Source organism: Canis lupus, chromosome 9, assembly GCF_003254725.2.
Source record: "Canis lupus dingo isolate Sandy chromosome 9, ASM325472v2, whole genome shotgun sequence".
Lineage (NCBI taxonomy): Eukaryota > Metazoa > Chordata > Mammalia > Carnivora > Canidae > Canis > Canis lupus.
The window spans coordinates 16,813,041-16,833,446 of record NC_064251.1 but is presented as its reverse complement, the minus strand read 5'-3'; the positions used below and the strand labels follow the sequence as shown (position 1 = coordinate 16,833,446).

Below are 20,406 nucleotides of genomic sequence, written 5' to 3'. Positions count from 1 at the left end.
AGAGAGCAAGCAGGGGGAAGGGCAGAGGGAGAGGAAGAAGACTCCCCGCTGAGCAGGGAGCTGGATGCGGGGCTTGATCCCAGGACCCCAGGATCATGACCTGAGCTGAAGGCTGCCACTTAATCTGTTGAGCCACCTAGGTGCCCCTGGATGAAATATTTCTAAGGAACTGATGCTGACTGTGGATATAGGATAGCCTGGGAGCTCAGTTTATTAGCAATCCAGAAAAGTGTTAATGTAGCTGAAAGAAAAAAAACAAACAAACAAGTACAAATCGAACACACAAAAAAGATATGTATACACTCTTGGTAGGGGCTCTAGAGTGGAAAAGGCTGTCTGGCCTGTCTCTTCCAGCTTTCAAAAAGTCCTGACTCATTGTTCAGACTGAACAGCCTTTTATTAAATACCTCTCACTCCCTTTCCAGTTTCACTGTCAAGCTTTATTGGATTCTGAGATGGACCAGGAGGAAGTGTGGGTGGCAAGGAACAGGGGGCACCTCTCCCTTTCCTCCTCCCACCCCTTCTTGATTATGGCTGAACCAGAGTCAAGACGCCAATAAGGGATCAGCAAATCTAATCAACCTGTGATCATGACTTTTTAAAAAGCTTACAGGCAGTTTCAGGCTGAATTGAAATTGTCCAATTTCTCTTGCCATTGGTAAGGATGCAAGAATGGCGTGTGTGTGCGCGCGCGCGCGCGCATGCACGCGCATGCGAACACACATACACACTTCCCTCCCACTTTCAGCAGCATTGTTCTTTCCACTGTATACAACGCTTGCTATTTATCCTCTTAACTTCTTCTTCAAAAATCCTTTACCAGGGGGATCCCTGGGTGGCTCAGTGGTTTAGCGCCTGCCTTTGGCCCAGGGCGCGATCCTGGAGTCCCGGGATCGAGTCCCGCGTCAGGCTCCTGGCATGGAGCCTGCTTCTCCCTCCTCCTGTGTCTCTGCTTCTCTCTCTCTATGTCTATCATAAATGATAAATAAATATATATTTTTAAAAAATCCTTTACCAGCCCCTGTCCATCTCTTCTATGCCATAGGTCGCTGGTGATTTTTTAGCGGGGAGGCATGGGGTCAGCCCGGGAAATGCCTTTTGGCACATTCGGCACCTCCACTGTTGATGCCTTTTCCACATCTTCCTCTTTCTCCACTGGCTGTTGGTCTTCTACCCTCTGTGGTCCCCTCACCAACTCTCTCTTGTCATCTGGATGCAGCTACTGTGGCACCTGAAATCGTTGCTCCACTATTGTTTTGGGTAGAGGGTGAGGCTATATCTGGAACAATGTTAGAATGAAAAATTTCAGAACCTGAGCCCTGAGAGCCTTAGAAGTTCTGAACCCACTTCAGGAACTGTCTTGTTCAATCCTCTCATTTTACAGACCAGGAAACTGAGGACGGAAGAGGGAAGCCTCTCGGTGATACAAAGGCAGAGCTGGATTTAAAGGCAGGTCTTATAGTTCCCTGCTGAGGTTTCCCCTGCAGCACAACTGAAATGGTATCGTCTGCAAACCTGGACCTTGTTTCAGATCAGGGTTCTCTCTTGGGAGAGATTCTGCTCTCAGGGACGTGTGATGCTGTCTGGAGACATTTTGCACTGTCACTGCTGGGGAGGGAGGGTTACTGGTATTGGGAGAGTTGAGGCCACTTATAAAGCAGTTATCAGAAGCGAGATCTGGTCACCAGCCTCTGCAGGGCCCAGTGCAGCCCACCTCATGGACGCTTGTGTGTCCCTTCTACACTGGAGGTACAGCCTCTCAGATAAGCCGGTGTACAGGGCTATAGCCCAAGGAAGGCTTTTTGTTTGTCTTTGGTTTAGGGATTTATTTTTGTTTTTGTTTTCAGAATGTGAACTTTGCATCACCCTAACATAGGGCTCTTGACCATGGCACAATCTTGAACCAGGTAAGTCTTTGTTGTGGGGCCTGCCTTGAGCACTGCGGGCTATGTGGCAACATCCATGGCTTCTACCCACTAGATGTCAGTAGCGCCTCTCTGACCTCCCCTCCAGCACCCCCAGCCCCATGGAGGATCAGGGCAACTTTTTTTTTCTTTTATATTGAGGTATAACTCATATACAATAAAATTAGGTGAACTTTTTTCTATGATTTCTATGACTTTGGTCGTCTAAAAACTTACTCCTTATTCCTCAGTCCCATCCAGGTCTTGCTTATAGTTAGTACTTAAATGTTTGACCAGTGATTTGGCACTGGGCTGTCCTCAGAGAGCCTTTTACCTAAACCCATTATAAAGATGAGATTCTTGTGAGCAATATGCGTGTGTGTGTGTGTGTGTGTGTGTGTGTGTACACGTGCTGAGGCCAGTATGGCCTCTCTTCTGAAAAGCAAACAGGTCAATGGGCTTCCTGGCACCCTACATGGGATCAGAGGGTTACTTCAGACCAGTGAGTTGTGAAGGGAGGTGACAGGTGTCACTCCTGGGCTGGAGCATTCAATAGTTTGTGAAAGTCCCTCCAGAGTTTATACTGTCTGCTGGGGTGAGTGTGGAAGCACTTGTTTAGATGGAGTGTCTTTCAGTGGCTCCTGAGTGATTACAATAAGCTCCAAGCTCCCTCCTGATTCTCATGGGCCATATAACAGAAGCAGAAAACAAACTTTTGTCCAGGCATTGGTGTTGGGGTATTGTTTGTTGCTGCACCATAATCTAGCCAATCCTGACTGTTACAAGGCAAGTAGAAGGAAATCAGCCTCTGTTCAAAGAAACTATCCAGTTCAAACCAGCCAGCAGAGTCCCTTCAAATGCAGACATAATCTGGGGTTAAAAAAAAAGTTCATGAAGTTAATTAACAAACATTTTATTGAGTTAAAAACACCAGCAAGCTAAAAAAAAAACCAAAAAACAAAAAAAAAAACCCACAGAAACAACTTGTTTGTGTTATGTTTCAGTTGTTTACAAACTCTGGAGGGTTAAACAGAGCGTGAGCACAGTGAGTGCCCTTCTTCTGTGCTGTGTGATGTGGGGGATTGACTCTCACAAAGTCATAGAGGGGCTTTTGTGTGCAACAATAGCATCTCAGAGCCCACGTGCTTTGCTTGCTCATCCACAGTAACTGCTTTCTCTTGCAAGTTCGGCCAATGACTTTCCATTTGGGATATGGAATAAAAATTATGAACAGATGAAAGAAGAAAAATTGTGCTAAATATTATAAGTACAGGGGAGTATGCCTTTTTAAGGAAGACAAATGTGAAGACCCAGACTAGATCAAGCAGAAAGAGGGACCAATGATTGAAGCAACTCTTTTATGAAGAATTCTTCTGTCCTAATGCCCTCAATGTCCTGAAGTGTTTGCCTCCAGGTCCCTAAATACCTGAGTAGGAGGTAAAGGGCAGGGAAATGTAAAGCCCATTGAGTATCAAAGGCATGTGAAGATAAAGCATTTTGTAGATGAGTTCACAAAAGATAAAAATTGGATCCAATATTCATCTAGTTAAAAAAAAAATCCATGGCTTAACCTTTGAGCCTAAAAAAAAGTGAGGCATACCTGTCTAGGATAATTTTCATTACCATAATTGTTTTCTGAAACAGTGCACAAACAGGTGGAAACCCTGAGTGTTGATCCATTTTTGGGATTCCTAGTGTCAAACTAGGAATAGTTTGCTATAACTGGGCAAAATGCTCAACTTCTCTGAACTTGTTTCCTCATTTGTAAAATGAAGGGGTCAGAGGAGAAGACCTCCAGGGGTCTCTTAGCTCTAAACAAATCTGATTCCTTGAAAAGTAGAGTCCTGGAGGTAAGCAGGCCCATCCTTCACATACAAATGATGCATTTTTCTGAGACAATTGACCTTCCAAATCTGACATTTTAAAATCTAAAATAAAATTCTTCCAGATAGGCTGGCTGCTGAGAAAAATCAGGTTTGGCAGCATCCAGGATGCCTTAGAAGAGAATGCTAATTCTGGGCTGGGGGCTAATGGAGTCAGGAGTCAGGGCACTCTGGGCATGTCCTATGGACAGTAGCAGCTGGTCAAGGAGATAAAGCAAGAATAACTGGTGGTCCCAGCCAGGTCCCCCGAGGTCTTCCTGTCTGCTGAGGAGCCAGTCTTCATATACAGGAAGGTCAGGCCATGGACTGAACATGGGGGAGTGTGGACATATCCTGTTTTGTCTGCCTAGGACTCTTTCCTCTTTCCTAGGACATGGATGTCCTCTTCTTTAGGAGAAGTATCACTTTTGTCCATTTGAACCACGTGGTTCTGATGGGGTCCCTATTACAGTGTCCACCTCTCTGGTCATGCAAATGGGCACGTGATCCAAGCTGGGCTGACCCCTGGACTCTTTCTAGTTGGAAGTGGAGGAAAAGCTCCCTTCCCCTCCACCCCTTCCAGGGTTCTAAGCTCATGGACAAAGTGCCTCTGAGAGCAGCAGGAATAAGAAAGGGAAAGGCCTGATGGGGTCCGGGTCCCTGCCTGGACCTTTCCCTGCCCTCCCTGCAGCTGAACCCACTACCTTCCCTCTCCACCCAAGTGAGTTGCAGGTAACCATTTGCAACTTATGAGGCTGGGCTTGTGGAAGAGGAGGAAGAGAGAGGAAATCCTGGAAGCTTTTCTTGGTGTTCAGCTTGTGGAAGCTAGCCTTGGAAAGTGCTTGGAGCCAAAGTGATGGAAGCTGTGTCCAGCCCAGTGACCACTCAGGAAAGACAGGCAGGCCCAGCAACGAAATCCTGCTGGGAAGGGGATTTATGGAGGGGTGGTGGGTCTCAGTGAGTGTGGAAAGAAAGAAGGGGAGGAGGAGGGAGAAATGGCCAAAATCAGGATGCTGGTGGCTCAGTGGTGGAGCGTCTGCCTTTGGCTCAGGGCGTGATCCGGGGCTCCTGGGATCGATTCCCCACATTGGGTTCCCCACAGGAAGCCTTCTCCTCCCTCTGCCCATGTCTCTGCCTCTCTCTGTGTGTCTCTCATGAATAAACAAATAAAATATATTCTTTTTAATTTTTTTTAATTTATTTATGATAGTCACAGAGAGAGAGAGAGAGAGAGAGAGAGGCAGAGACACAGGCAGAGGGAGAAGCAGGCTCCATGCACCGGGAGCCCGATGTGGGATTCGATCCCGGGTCTCCAGGATCACGCCCTGGACCAAAGGCAGGCGCTAAACCGCTGCGCCACCCAGGGATCCCTAAAATATATTTTTTAAATGGCCAAAATCGTAGGAAGTTTGGGGAAAAGAAGATGTGTGGAAAACAGTGGTCAGGGGAAGAGGTAGAGAGGCAAAAAGAGAAAAAGAGATGACCTACCATTGTGTTGAGGGACATTTTTGAGAATCGGATCTGAAAAGAGGTCAAAACAGGACACCTAATATCTTAAGTGAATTTAGGAGGGACACTACTACCCAGGAGATGGAAAAACACTGTACTACAGAATGTAGACATACTTTAACAGGAAACTCACCTGAAATAGATTCACTCTTACACTTCCTTCCTCTTCCAGCTCTGTTTACCTGGAGATGACCTCCAATTGCTTGGTGACAGGTTCTACCTTATGTCCTATGTTCTTCCCACACTAGGTTCAGCTTGACTTTTGGCTTTAATGAGGTGTGGAGCTGGCCTGCAGGTCACCCCTCCCTCTTCCCCACCTCTCCCCTCAGGCTTATCCCTCCCCCAGCATTAAATCCCTCCCAACTTCCCACCCACCTGAAGCTGAGATCCTCACTCCTTCCCCTCATCTCCCAGGCCCCTCTGATCTGGTGGCTGCTTTTTCGTCCTCCCCACTGTTACCTTGGGGGGGTCAGGGAGGCCTCCCTAAGGAAGTGACCACTACGCTGAACTCTAAATGACAAGAAGGAACCAGCAACATGAAGCAATCTCAGCTTGAGATTGTGCCAGCGGGGATGGGGCACCCCAAGTGCAAAGGCCTTAAATCAGGAATACGCTGGAAAGTGTGAGGACTAGAGAGAAGGGGATGGGGGCATGGTGGGGAGGACACTGTCCCCACAGCCTCAACTTCAAGTTAAAGACATTCAGAACTAGAAGCAGCCTCAGAGGAGCTCTGACCCAACTCCTTTGTTAAATTAAATCAATTATTCAGTTTAATTTTTAAAAGTTGAGATAAAATTGACAAGATTGTATTACTCTTTTACTTTAAAAATAAGGAAACTGCAGGTCAGAGAAGGTTGGCCCCTGGATGACTCAGTGGTTGAGTGTCTGCCTCTGTCTCAGGTCGAGATCCCGGGGTCCTGGTATTGAGTCCCACATCAGGATCCCCGTGGGGAGCCTGCTTCTCCTTCTGCCTCACTCTGTGTGCCTCTCATAAATAAATAAATATAATCTTTTAAAAAAATTATCATTAAAAACAGCACAAGTTATACATGAAAACCTTATTGTTAAAAACGCGAAGAATATAGAAAAAGCGAAAGTCCCTTTGGCATCACTCTAACCCACTCTGCCTGCCTCAATCCCGCTCCCATTGCCCTCTCCAGTCAGGAGGGTATCTTACTCAACTTTTGGACTGGTGTATACATTTGTACACATATGTTTAGGAATATATGCTTTAATTTGTGCTTTTCCTTTGCATCAATGAGATTATGTTAGTTTTGCTTTGGAAGCCTTTTCATTTTTGTTCATGTGGATGTCTTACATTTCTTTGACCTGCCGTATAATATTTCAGGTCTGGGTGCATTGTATCATTTCACCTTCGCTATGTTGGTGTCTTTCCTCGATTTGGGCATTTAGGCATTTAGGTTGCTCCTGGTTATTATAAGTAAGGCTATGGCAATCACCCTTGGACATGCCTCTGAATACAAGTAGAAAGATCTTGGTAGGGTAAATACCAAGCTGTGGCGTTGCCGGGTCCAGGGGCACACACAATGGCATTGTAATCCCTGCTGCCAAAAAGTCCTCTCCAAAAAGGTTGCACCAAATCAGACTCCCACCAAAGGTGCATGACACAGCCTGCTTCTCAGTACTGCCACCTCCAGTGCTGGATCTTTCTAATCTTTGTAATTCTTGTCATTCTGTTGGGTAGACAGTGATATCTCTTTGTTGTTCTCTGCCATGGTTGTTCTAGTGGTTCTTGTTTACTTTTCTACATTGCAAAAAGTTCAGGCTAACAGAAGAGTTGTGACAATACAGAGTTCTCAGAGAGCCTTCATCCAGCTTCTTCTAATATTAGCATCTTAAGTAACCCTAAGACAGTGATCAAAACTAAGATGTTATGTTTCCTCCTCTGCTTATGTCTCTGCCTCTCTCTCTCTCTCTCTCATAAATAAATAAAATCTTTTTAAAAATAAAATAAATAAAAAAGGGATGCTTGGGTGGCTCTGCGGTTGAGCGTCTGCCTTTGGCTCAGGACGTGATCCTGGAGTCCCGGGATCGAGTCCCACATCAGGTTCCCCGCATGGAGCCTGCTTCTCCCTCTGCCTCTGTCTCTGCCTCCCTCTCTCTTTCTGTGTCTCTCAAGAATAAACAAATAACGTCTTTAAAAGTAAAATAAAATAAAACTAAGATGTTAACATTGGTACAGTTCTATTAGCTAAATTTTAGACTTTATTCAGATGTCACTGACTTTCCCACTCATGTTCTACTCATTTTCAGTTTCGCTTCCCTAATTACTAGAGATTGAACATTTTTTCGTGTGTATTTTGGCCATCTGTGTTTCTTCTGTTGAATGCCTGTTCAAATTCTTTGCCCATCTTTTACCCTTTCGGATTGTTTGTCTTTCTCTAATGATGTATAAGAGGTTCTGTATTTAAGAACACTTCCAAGCTCACACACTAGTGGCCAAGCTGGCCAAGAGAGCCCGAGTCTGATCCAATTCCCTATTTCCACCATGAACACCCTGTCCTCAGGTCTCCCGACTCTCCTTTCTTTTTCTCCCTTGGTCCAAGCTTAGTGGTCTCCAGCTGCGAGATCATGTTCTTGTCAGCATCCCTCAGAGAAGCACAGTGGGGCCAGGCTAGCTCATTCATTTCACTCATCATTTTTGGGCTAATGACATTAGCAGCCATCTGGGATGGGCCTTTTCTGGACACCAGCTCACTTTCTGGAAAGTCTTATCTTCCTTGGCCCTGAAACAGACTACACAGAATGCCGGCTGCCGAGGCCCAAGAATGCACCATTTGGCCAATTGTCCTCTCCTTAATTGCCATCCTGGCAATCATAAAACGTCCTGCACTGGTAGAACGGAAGCTGGGGAATGGAGCGCTGGAGGCCCTGCAATTCCCAGAATGCCACCCAGGATGCTTGCTCTTCCTCTCTCACCCTCCAAGTGGAGCTCCAGAAATTGGCAGAAGATAGCGGCCAGAGTGGGTGGTGCCATGGGTGGGGGTGTGAAGGTAGCCTCCCCCTTGGCTGTTCCGGTCCCACTCAAGCATTAGTGCCTTGAGAAGAGAGGCTGTGCCATATTCTTTTCCTTCTGGCTCAAACATGGGGTTAACCAGAAATCTTGTCATTTGTAGTTACTCTGGACAAAGATGGGGACGAGACAGGGACACCATTTGTCCCCAGTCTGGTCCCAAACATTTGGCAGGGTGGGTGGAGTAGTGTTTTGAATGGTGCCCCTCCAAAATATATGTCTACCTGGTACCTGTGAATGTGACCTTATTTGGAAAAGGGGTCTTTGTGGAGGTAATTAGTTAAGAACTTCAAGTTAAAATCATCCTGGCTGATCCAAGTGGTCCCTAAGTCTAATGACCAGTGTACTCATAAGAGAAAGGCAGAGGAAGCTGTGAGGCACACAGAACAGAGAAGAAGGCCACATAAGGTTGGAAGCAGAGGCTGGAATTAGGTGGCCACAAGAACGAGGAATGCCTGGAGTCACCAGAAACTGGAAGAGGGAAAGAAGGATTCTCCCTAGAGCTTTCAAAGGGAGCACAGCCATACTGATATCTGAATTCCAGACCTCTGGCCTGGAGAGAGGTCTGTGAGAAAATAAACTTCCATTGTTTTAAGCTGCCCAGTTCATGGTATTTTTTACAGCAACCACAGGATACTAAGACAGGTGGGAACCAACCAGGGCACTAAAACCCGTGATCCTTTGAAGGGACAACAGAAATCATTGGCCTTGATGCTGTCTTAATAAGAAAATGAGGGCCACAGGGAGAGGTGACATGCTTTTGACCAGCATAAACAAAGGCGAACATGTTACATTTATATAAAGCAACTGTGTGGCAGTTTCTCTTTGGCAGCCTCACAGGTGACAGGTGAAAAGCAAGACACTGGCTCTCCATCATGGATAGAAGATGAGCATTTTCTCTGTGGAAAACAGAGGGCAGAGGATGGAACTTGCTTAAAGCACCTGTGTGAAGCACCCAATTCCTTCCCAGACACCTTCCAGGCCCTGGGGAAGGGCCTCAGAATTTGCTTTTCTGACGAGTTCCCAAGTGATGGATCAGAGATCATTCAGAGAACTGCTGCTCTATGGCACTGTTCCCGAAACTTTCATAAATACACAAACAACATAGAAGTCCTGTAAAAATTCAGATTCTGGGATCCCTGGGTGGCGCAGCGGTTTGGCGCCTGCCTTTGGCCCAGGGCGCGATCCTGGAGACCCGGGATCGAATCCCACATCGGGCTCCCGGTGCATGGAGCCTGCTTCTCCCTCTGCCTGTTGTGTCTCTGCCTCTCTCTCTCTGTATGACTATCATAAATAAATAAAAAAAATGTTAAAAAATTCAGATTCTGACAACAGTTTGTATTATCTGACCCTGCTCTCCCTACCCTTCTTCTCTAGCCGTAGCTGATTAAACCAAGGATAGATGCCCCAGTCAAGGGCCCATGGGCTCACCAACAGCCAACAGCAGGACCCTAATCAAATAGAATAAATCTAATGGAGTAATTCTCTCCCTTGAGATTCTGAATGGTGTCTGATTAGAGGCCGTTGCCCATCAGTGGTGATCCCTGGGCCAAGAGATCGTGATACAGAGTTGAGACCAGTGCCACAATAGGCCAAGAACAAAATGAATGTGCAGAGGCAGCTGGCTCCGGGAGAGGAAGGGAGAAAGTGGATGTCCAGAGACTATGCAGCCCTGAGAGGCAGAGAGGGCAGCCTTGCATTCTGGCAGCTTTCGAACTTAGAATTCCCACGAGCCCCAATTGGGTTGTTGGCCCATGTGCTCTGAGAAATCTTATATCCTTCCGATAAGCTCTCCTTTTTGCTTGAGATACTTTGAGTGGGTTCTTATTTCTGGAAGCTAAAAGGTTCCTAATTAATCAGAATGTATCTGTGTCCTTTTGCACCTGCTTTTGACAGCAAAACCCTTTGAGTCAGGAACTATATCCTGCAACTGTTCATCTCCAGGACCTTGGACAGGGCCCTGCACATGGGTGCTGATCTCCGTGGATACCATGTACGGAGGAATCAGGAGCAGGTGGAAGAAGCACATTCCAAGTGAGTGGAACCATGCAGCAGAGGCATGGAGTGTGGGTAAGCATAGGGAACCACACACACAAAGTGGCTGGGGGGTGGTAGGAGGCAAATTTGGCTGGCAGAGAAAGCTGGCTGTGGACGGCTTTCAACACCCAGCTGAAGAGTTGAAGTTGATTTGACAGGCAGTAGGGAGGCATCTGAGGTCTTTCAGCTGGAGGGATATTACCAAGAACAATTGTGCTCTTTTCTGTAACAAAGATCTTAATGGTTCTCGTGAGAGACAACATCTTCAAATAAGTCCGTAAAAGTAGGAATGAGAAAATGGATCCCAGAGATTTTTTCCTGGAGCAGAATCGATAGGAAGTGGTAACTGGTTGGACTTTTGCTAAGCCCCAGAATGGAGAGTATTCTGTTAATAAACCAAATAGAGAAATAAAGATCCAACCGCACCATTATTCAGAAATAGGCAAGTTTAAAGGGATGCTATTTATCATGATGTCACATTAGCAAAGATGCTGGTGAGGCTGTGGCAAAATGGCCACATCCATATTTTACAGCATACACAAGGGATGCATCGTCACAAGCTTGATTTGGAAAGTAATTCAGTGAAATGAATGACAACTTTCAAAGATTTTTGTATCCCTAGTTTCCTGGAAATAAAATGATTAGATCTACCTTATAGACATCTTCTAAAATCTATAAAATAAGTTACAGCCAAATATATTTTTCATGCTGCTGAGAAGCAGACCAAGCATCTGTAAAAGAATGTAAAATCTATATAGTTCTATCTTCTCTAGGATACTACATAGCTCGCTCCAAATATAGGTTCAAAGGTTATTTTTTTAAAGGTTTAATTATTTAATGGAGAGAGAGAGAGAGAGAGACAGAGGCAGAGACACAGGCAGAGGGAGAAGCAGGCTCCATGCAGGGAGCCCGACGTGGGACTCCATCCAGGGTCTCCAGGATCACGCCCCAGGCTGAAGGCGGCGCTAAACCGCTGAGCCACCGGGCTGCCCAGGTTCAAAGGTTATATAGAATATTTATAGCAAAATACCAATGTGTAAATGAAACATGCACAGGCCTATGAAAGGAAAAGAAAATGACTGGATGGGAATATACCAAATTTTAATGGTATTTGTGTGTTCCCCCCTGCTTTTTTGTCCTTTCTACTTTCTCTCCCAAATGAAATAATTTAACAGTAAAAACAAGTCCCTGGGAGCCTGAATTGAGAATACGCTCTTTGCCATTGTAATTGACACCCTAATTCCTGCCTCTCCTTCACTGACTCCCCTGTGCCTGGCTGTCCCCTGCAGAAAAAAAACTACAGACTAGGAGTTTTGCTGTTTTGCTGTTTCTTTGTCCCACCTGTTCTACAGAATGTTTAGGTCCCAAGCACAGTTCTGGACACATAGGAGCCTGTCCTATGAATGTTTGCTGACAAGTGTATGAACCCCCTGTGGTTGCTCTAACAAATTACCACAGAGCTGGTGGCTCAAGACACCAGATATTTATTCTTTCACAGTTCTGGAAGTCAGAAGTCTGAAGTCAGCAATCACCCCACTGAAGTCAGGGGGTCAGCAGACCAGCACTCCTGGAGGCTCCAGAGGGAATTCATTCTTTGTTTCTTCCTAGTTTCTGGTGGCTGCTGGTGGTCCTCGGCTTGTGGCTACATCATTCCGACCTCTGCCTCTACTATCATAGTTTTCTGTGTGTGTGTAACACTTCTCTGCTTCCCTCTTATAAGGACCCTTATGATTACATTTAGAGCCTACCCAGATAATATAGAATGATCTTCCCATCTGAAGATGCTTAGCTTAATCACATCTGCAAAGTCCTTTCTTTCCCCATCATACTGGGGAACATTCATAGATTCCAGGGATTGGAATATGGATATCCCTTGAGGGGACATTATTCAATTGACCACAGTCAGTTTTAAGGATTAAGCAAGGAGAGTGGAGATGGGACCCTCCCGTGGCTTATACTCTGGTGGCTGCAGTGGTGGTTGGCCTGGAGGACCCCGTGGACAAGGAATCTCGGGAGGGCTGTCCCTCCTACCCGAGTTCACTTCACTGTCTGGGTTGGCACTACAGGGACTAGTGAGGCTTTACCCAGCCTTGGTTATGGGAGGCCCAGGATTTTGCCCAGAGGAGTTCTTTTTCTCTGGACCCAGGCACCTCCTGCTTTAAGAAGACCAAGTATGTGGGGGAAATAGGACCCGAGGAAGCAATCCCTGAAAAGCAAGCATTTACATTCCAGAAAGGGTCTCCTATTTGCGAAGAATTCTTGGGTTCATTTCCAGGTTCCTGGTTGTCTTGGCTTTGTCATTGGCTTGCTGTGTGACCTCGAGCAAGCTGCTTTCCCTCTCTGTCCTCAGTTCTAGAGTTCTGGAAGGCATCTGGAGTCTCTGCCAACACTCTCACTCAGACCTCACACACTGCTCTCTCCTCCAGTCTTCTCTACCATTCAAGTATCTAAGAGGATGGGGGAAGCTATGAAAGCATTTCTCAGAACAACATCCAAGGGTCTCCCAGCAGCAGCCTCAGTTTCCCTTTCTAGCCTCGCTTCCTGGGATCTCTCCAAGACCGTGTCCCATGATCCCACGGGGCTCAGGAATGAAGTGTAAGACCTGGACTCAGGCTTACTTGCCTGGTGGAGCTCTAGAGAGTCTAGGAAGAGATACTCCTAAAGGTCAAACTAAGCATTTGGAAAGTGAACCAGTGGGGGGCAGTGATTTGTTCCCAAACAAAATGAATGATCTCTGAGGAATGTGGGAGGGGTGTCTGTGAACCTCTAAGAATAAGGACTAGGTCTGGCCTCAGGGTGGGAGACCCTACGGAGAGTCCAACCTCCCAGCAATGGTCCACGTGCTGGCAGCCACAAACACTTCATCATGGTGGCCTGACACTGTGACATGGGATAAGCGTCAGAGCAGGAACCATCTTCAAGCATCAAGGACATTCAGTGATGCTGTGTCGGGGCTACTTCATTTCATAAAATAACAAAATACTTTCAGACCCTTCTCCAGGACACCTCCACCTTCTCACAACAAGCTTCTAAAGAGTTAACCCAGGAGCTCCAGAACTCTGCTGATGGGTAGGTTATTATATATATTTTTGAATACCATCCCTAACTGTAGTTATTCCAAAGTTCCCTAATGGAATGCCCCTCCCGGACCCGAGAGTGGGAGCCCACCTGCTCTTATCTTACTGACCAGCAGGTGGCAGCACAAACGCGCTCATAATTCAGAATTGCAGGGAAAAAAAGGCACAGAACCTTTTTGGTGTCCGTAGAACTAGGGAAGGACCTTGCTCATGGTGGTATCCTTGTTCACCCATTCATCCACCACATCCCACTGGGCATGAATGAGAGGACCACAGGAAGAAGATGACCCCACCTCTGGGAGCTGGGTCCTGCGAAACTGTAACCTGATCTGGGAAAGATGGCATTTGGGTGCATGCCAAGTGCTGTCCTGGAAGCTCCTGCTGTAAACCTTGGGTGTCATGTGATGAGCGGTAACGTGTATATCTAGCCTGTTGTTTGTGCTTGGCAACTATTAGCTGATTTATACACATACCTCACCTTATTTAATCCTTACAACAAACCTACAAGATTAAGTCTTAGCAGACCATTTAATGGACAAGGATATTGAGGCACAGACGGGTGGCCTTGGTTGCTCACAGGGCAAGTGCAGAGCAATGCTGAGCTTTGAAGTCGCAGTGACTTGGAATCCAACTGTGTCCCCCTGAGCTAGCTGAGATGTTTTACACTGAATCACAAACCTTCCTTATCAAGCAACACACACAACTACTCAGTGGGAATGGACAGCTGTACCTACTGAGGGGTACAGGGTAAAGGACTGAGTAGACTCCAAGTTTTCCTGGGAGATGCTTGCTTTGCAGACCAGAATGTGTGGAGGAGAGAAGGTTGAGGCATGGAGCTCGCCCTGGCTGTTGTGCTGGGAGGCAGAAGACCAGAGTTGTGTTCTATTTTTGCTATCTCATTGCTGTGTGACCTTCAGTACATCCTGACCTTCTCTGGGCTTTCCTTTCCTTAGCTGTGGATTAGAGCATCTCATGGGCCCTTGCTGGTTCTCGCTCTCCAGGGAATCCAGAGGCTCCAACATCAAACTCTATATTAACTTAAAAAAACAAAAAACCACCAAGGCTGTAATTATTCCCCTTAAGGGGTTCTTGCTGGGACTAAGGGAGGCCACAGAGAGAAATGTCAGGTAAACTGAACAAAGCACAGCCCCAGAGCCAGGGTTCTGCCACCTGGAGCCCTGCAGGTGGCCTCAGGAAGCTTGTTTCTGGCCCCATCTTAGCCTTCACCTGTCAGAGGTTGAGCTCTGCCCCCCCCCCCCCAAGCAGATGCTGAGATGGAGTCAGGAATGCAAAGGAAGGGGAAGGGGAGGGGGATCAGGCTGGGATGCAGGCCTGCCCCTTCTGTGCCACTGCAGTGGGGCTCAGAGGGCAAAGGCTGCCCGTGTGAGGATCCCCACGTTGGGTAGAGATGTCCAGGCCCTGGCACCTGGTCTTATTCCGTTATTAGCCGGACTTTTGTATCCCCCCGTCTTCCTGCAAAGTGACCTGGGCTGGTAAGCTGAGGTGGCCCCAGAGGGGACTGTCCACCAAACGCCCTCCTTAAAGGGAGGTCTGAGCAGTGCCTCTCAAAGTCTGCCCCACAGGGAAGGGCCGCTCGGTCCCGTGGGGTGGGAAGTCCAGGCATCAGCACCCCTGTGTTCTCAGGCCCAAGGCAGGCCTGGTGGGGCAGGGCTGAGTCTGAAGGGGACAGCAGCAGCAAGTCAGAACCTGGCTGCGTGTACGTGTGTGCCCGCGTGGAGGGTGTGCACAGGTATGTGCAAGTGTCCAGTACAGGGGCATGTGCTTGGGCACGAGTACACACATGCATGTGTGCAGGGAGTGGAGGTATGTGTGTGTGAACGTGTACCTGAGGGCCCTGTATGGACCGTGTGTGTGTCCACGTGCGTGTTCCCTCATGTACGCACACATGCAGTATCCTGTTTCCCTCTGGCATTCAGGTGGCGGCTGCTAGCTCTGGGCACTTCTGACAGGTGCCACCTGGATTCAACCCAGGCCCTGAGAATGGAAACTGGCAGAGTGAAGCAGAACCCACAGCTACAAGGAGACACTGGCTCCGGGGTCAGGGCAGGAGCAGGGGCCCCTGGGCGGCCAGAGAATGGCGGCAGAAGCGCTGCAGGCTTCCTGGAACCCAGGCTCAGCCCCTCACCGTTTGGTAGGGTAAGGTGGGTAGTATTCTTCTCCCCACTTTACAGAGAGCATGCTCTCTGAATGTTTGCCTCTGCAGGGGGAGCAGTGAGGACAGAGCCAGACTCCCCTTTCCCTGAGTGCGGGGTGTTCAGACATGAGTGGACGGGGAGGGGCTTCTCTCCCCTTGAGAATCTTCTCCTGGAAGGCAGGCATAGTTCCTGCCACAGGGAGCCACTCTGACTGCAAATTCCTGAGAGGGAGAGGACGTCCTTTGTCCCTAGTCTGGGGGTGGAGGGGGCCCAGAGAACCCCCCCCCCCGCCCCCAGGCTTGGTGGAGGGGTAGAGGCCCACCCCTGGCAGGCCCAGTGACGCAGGTCAGCAGTGGGGAGGCCGCCCAGGCTGGGGGTGAGCCAGGGCCTGCCGAGGCCCCTCTGTCCAGGCCAGATGGCTGCCGGCTCCAGTGGGAGGGGCTGCCAATACCACCGGTCAGTGTCCTGGCCCAGGTTCCACACTCTGCCCTTGCCTGGCCCAGGCCTTCAGGTGCAGAGCGGGCCAGTAAGGGGGCTTTCTTCGAAGTGCCCATTTACCAGCACCCCGCTGCGCTGGCCCCAGTACTCCCCACGCCCAGGCCCCAACCAGCCCCTCAGGGCCCCATCTCTGCACTGACCAGGCCATGCAGGAACCCAGGAAAGTGGCCTGGGCAGTGAGGCCTTCTTCATGGAGTCTCCTTTTCCTCCGTAGTTCAAGCTGGATCAACTCCTCATTTACTCATTCCTCCAACAAACATAAATCAAGCACCCACTACACCCCAGCCCTTTTCTGGGCTCTGGTATCACGCAGATGAAAGAGACAGAGTGGTCCTTGCTCTCGTGAAGCTGACGCTAGACTGGAGGAGTTGAGAAAACCAGCAGGCAGGTGTACAGCAGTGTGACAGAGGCTGGGGTCTACTTTAGAAAGAGGTTATCAAGGAAGGCTTCCCTGAGGAGGGAGCATGTGAGCTGGAGCTGGAGAGAAAAGGAGTTGGTCAGGCCCAATTCTGGGGGTGAGAGGAGGAAAAAGTTCTAGGTGAGGGGAGCCCCCTGGGGGGCGTGTGTGTGGGGTCTGGTGTGCCCTCTCTGACTACAGGAGGTAGGGGCAGGGGTGCTGAATGTGGAGTGGTTGTTGGGGGGAGTTGGAGCCAGGACTCAGAGTCTTCGTGGGAGTTGGATTTAGGGGAGTGATAGAAACAGAATTAACATTCATAAAGCATTACGTCCATCACCTTACATAAGCCAACTCATTCCAACCTCTCCCAAACCCTATGATAAGTAGGGTTTTCATTATCATCCTATTTTACAGATGAGTAAACCATGGCCCTGAGAGGTTAAGTCACTTGCTCAGTGACACACTATAGGCCAGTGGTCGAGCTGGGATTTCCGGTTGGGCAGCTGGTGCAAGAACCCTAACCATTGTAGCACGCTGCCTCTGTGGATGTGATTCCCTTACCTCCAACAAAACTTCCTCCAGGAGGCCTTTCCTGACACCAGAGTTTATTTCTCTTGCTTAAACAACATACTAACCGTTACATCTGGCTTAAAAAACGGTGGGGTCCTCAAGAGGTCATCTTGTCCATGCCTCTGCCTCCAGTGGACACGGTACTATAAGTACTGTTTTGAAGATGAGACTACTGCAGTCCAAAAGGACCAGTCTATGTCCAGAATCAGTGAAGGGAGTGTGGGGAGCTAGAGCCCTGGTCTCCTAAATTCTTCCATGCAGGTTCCGATCTCTCCCTCCCCGCTTTGAGATGATTTTCGGGTCGTTCTTGTCTGTTTTCAACTCCGAGCACCCTTCCCCAGCTAGACAGCAACCTCCTTCTGTGCCCACCACGGGGTGGTGCACACAGCAGGTGCATACCCAATGCCTGGGCTGTAACAGGTGGCTGAGTGCAGGAACACACTAGATGCATGCTGCAGTCTGGGATGCCGGGAGCAGGGATGTCTGGGGGGAGGGTGGATGTGAGCGGGCACTCGAAGGGTGTCTAGGAGTGTTTCAGTGAACCCAGGTTGGGATATTTCTGTCTGGGCTGAGAAGGGCATCCCCTCCAGAGGGAATAGCATGTGCAGAAAGACAGGGGCAGAGGATGTGGTGTGATCAAAGACCGGTGATAGTGCAGTTGACTTGCAGAAGAGGCAGAGATGGGCAATGAGGTGGGGGTGGGGCTCCAGGGATGGGGCCTGTCAGTCAGGCAGGGGGGTGAGGTGGGGGGAGGAGGGGCCGGGCTGGGGCCCTGGCTTGGACAGTGGGCGGATGGCAAGGTGGATAGTCCAGTGAGCCCTGGGAGCAGATCCTGACCTTGCCGAGTAGCTTCGAGTAGCTTCGTGTGAGTCATGGGCCCTCTCTGGGCCCGTCTATCACTCTGCAGAATTGGGGACTGGCACCTATCCTCAGAACCTGCATGGATTTGTTCTGTGGTCACCGCTTTCTTACAGCCGTAACAAACCACGAAGCTCTGCTGGGTGGATATGGAATATCTTTAATGCCCCTATTTCTTTTCGGGCTGCGTGTGGCTGTGCTCCAAAGTACTCTGCCATCACTCCTTGGGGCACAGGTCTCGGGGTTCCGGTTCACAAGGGGGCGTGGGTTGACATGCTCCTCTGCACCTTCCCGCCCTTCCTCTTGTGGAGCCCCATCCAGGGCAGGCCAGTGTCATGGGCCTGGGCCTGGGCCTGGGCCCGGGCTTGGCCCAGCACTGAGGGCGGTGGCATCAGCGGCACGAGCTCCTCCGAGGACCCGGGGGAGGCCTGAGGCAGCTCGTCGGGGTCCAGGTTGGCATCGTTCCAGCCCTCGGAGCTATCACTGTGGACATCCAGACCACTGGCCTCATCCTCAGATGCGGTGGTGGCCTCGGCCTCGTCCTCTTCCAGGTTGCTGTCCAAGTCCCCTGCCAGGTGGCCGGTGGCCCCCTCAAACTTGCCGGCTGTGTGGACGTCTGCCGTCTCCTCCTGCTTCTGCTCAGAGCCAAATGAAGGGGCGTCATGGAGCCCCGCCACGGGCTGGGCGGGCGTCTTGGCTCTGGCCTGGCCGGTCCAGAAGAGGGTGAGCTCTTGGCGGCAGGCGGCCACAGCCAGGCTGGTGAGCAGGGTGCTGGACACCAGGTACAGTAGGGCGGGCTGGCCCATCTGCATGAGGACCATGGCGACGAAAGTGACCAGCAGGCCCACGGCGTAGGCCGCGGTGCAGGCCACAAAGTAGACCTGGCGCGACTGGATTTGCACATCAAAGCGGTGACAGTAGGCCACCAGAAAGCCAGGGACCACGATGTCACCAAAGCCGAGGATGGAGAAGGGCTGGTCGCACAGGGTCAGGGCTGAGAAGCTCAGCCGCGGCACCCTGAGCACCATGGGCAGCCTCTCGTGGCTCGAGGAATCCACGGGGCCCGAGGCCACCTCCACCATGATGCTCTCCCCGGTCCTGGTGAGGAGGGGCGTGATGAAGACGAAGAAGACGTCAAAGGCCAGCAGGGCCAGCAGGAAAGAGGCGCAGTTCTTGAGCGTGGGCAGCCGCACCCGCCGCAGGACGAAAAGGCAGTAGGCCACCCCCAGGGCGTCCTGCAGGAGCCAGGCCCAGCGGTCCTCGTTGTGGTGGGCCACCCAGGCGGCGGTGACCGCGGCGCACAGGCCGGCCAGCAGCAGCAGGGGCAGCCGCGGACAGGCCCGCGGGCCGGCCGGGGGCCGCGGGGAGAGCTGCGGGGGCAGGCGGCGCGCCAGGGGCGCCAGGCAGCTGTAGAGGCCGGTGCCCGCGCCCAGGCCGAAGGTGGCGATCAGGACGTAGACGAAGCCGTCGTAGAAGAAGTAGAGCAGCAGCATGATGGAGCAGGACATGGTGACCACGGCCCCGGCCACGGCTGGCGTGAAGTCCACCGACGCGTCCTCGGCTCCCTCCGCCGCCGCCGCCTCCCCCGGGGCCGCCGCGCCTCCCCCGGCCCCTCGGGCCCCGCGCCGCAGCCGCTCGGCCTCGCTCAGGCCGGCCCAGTAGCCGCCGGCGGCCACGGTGCCCACGGCCAGGAGGAAGAGGACCACCACGTTGCAGTCGAGGCCGGGCTCGGGGGGCGCGTACAGGGCCGCGCGCACCGAGGCGCTGCCGTGCGTGTGGCTGAGGATGTCGAGCAGGTCGGCGTGGCGCAGCTCGGCCACGGGGATGGTGAGGCCCGGCCGCGGCGCCCGGCGCTCCTGGGGGCCCGGGCTGCTGTCCGAGCACTGCCGGCCGCCGAGCCGGCTCACGATGAGCAGCCCGTGGGCGCCGCGGCCCTGAGCCAGCCAGCCCTTCGCGTGGAGGCTGCAGTTGCCCCTCATGACCATGGCGGTGGCCTGGCGCAGGGGCCGCGCCCGGGCCGGGGAGTCCTTGCCCGGGCACCAGGGTGCCGCGGTGCCATCGTGCAGGGGCAGGAGCGGCGCGTGGTGCAGGTCCCGCGGCAGGGTGACGTGGTCGGAGCTGAACAGGACGCAGTAGTCCTTGCTCCAGTTCTCTGACACCACGTGGACCACGCCGTACTGCCTCCGGGCGGTGGTGCTCGTGAGGAGGAGGAGGAGGAAGCCCAGGCACGCCATCCTCCCCAGCCACCCGCGCTGCGCCCCACGGTGGCAGCGGCTCCCAGCCCCGGCCTCCTCCCAGGGGCTGGGTGTGGCCCTCTGTCATAGAGCAGCCTTGCCTCCTGTCTGGGAGCTGGAGCCACACCTACCTGGTCACAAAGCCTGCAGCCTGGGGCCTAGGGCACTGCTTTGGAGCACTGGGTCCCTCTTAGATGCCTGTCCCACCACCCCACCTCCGGTAGAGAGGTTGCCCAGGTCCCCGCTCTCTGCTCAGCCCCTGGCGGGCCT

General features: G+C 51.1%; 1 protein-coding gene across 1 annotated transcript; it reads right to left on the bottom strand.

Moving 5' to 3' along the window:
- Positions 1-18,042: 18,042 nt before the first annotated feature.
- Positions 18,043-20,228, bottom strand: SPPL2C (signal peptide peptidase like 2C). The gene has a single exon (XM_025436659.3). The coding sequence runs from the start codon at positions 20,134-20,136 to the stop codon at positions 18,154-18,156; it is 1,983 nt and encodes a 660-aa protein (XP_025292444.1). The 5' UTR covers positions 20,137-20,228; the 3' UTR covers positions 18,043-18,153.
- Between the last annotated feature and the right edge of the window lie 178 nt (positions 20,229-20,406).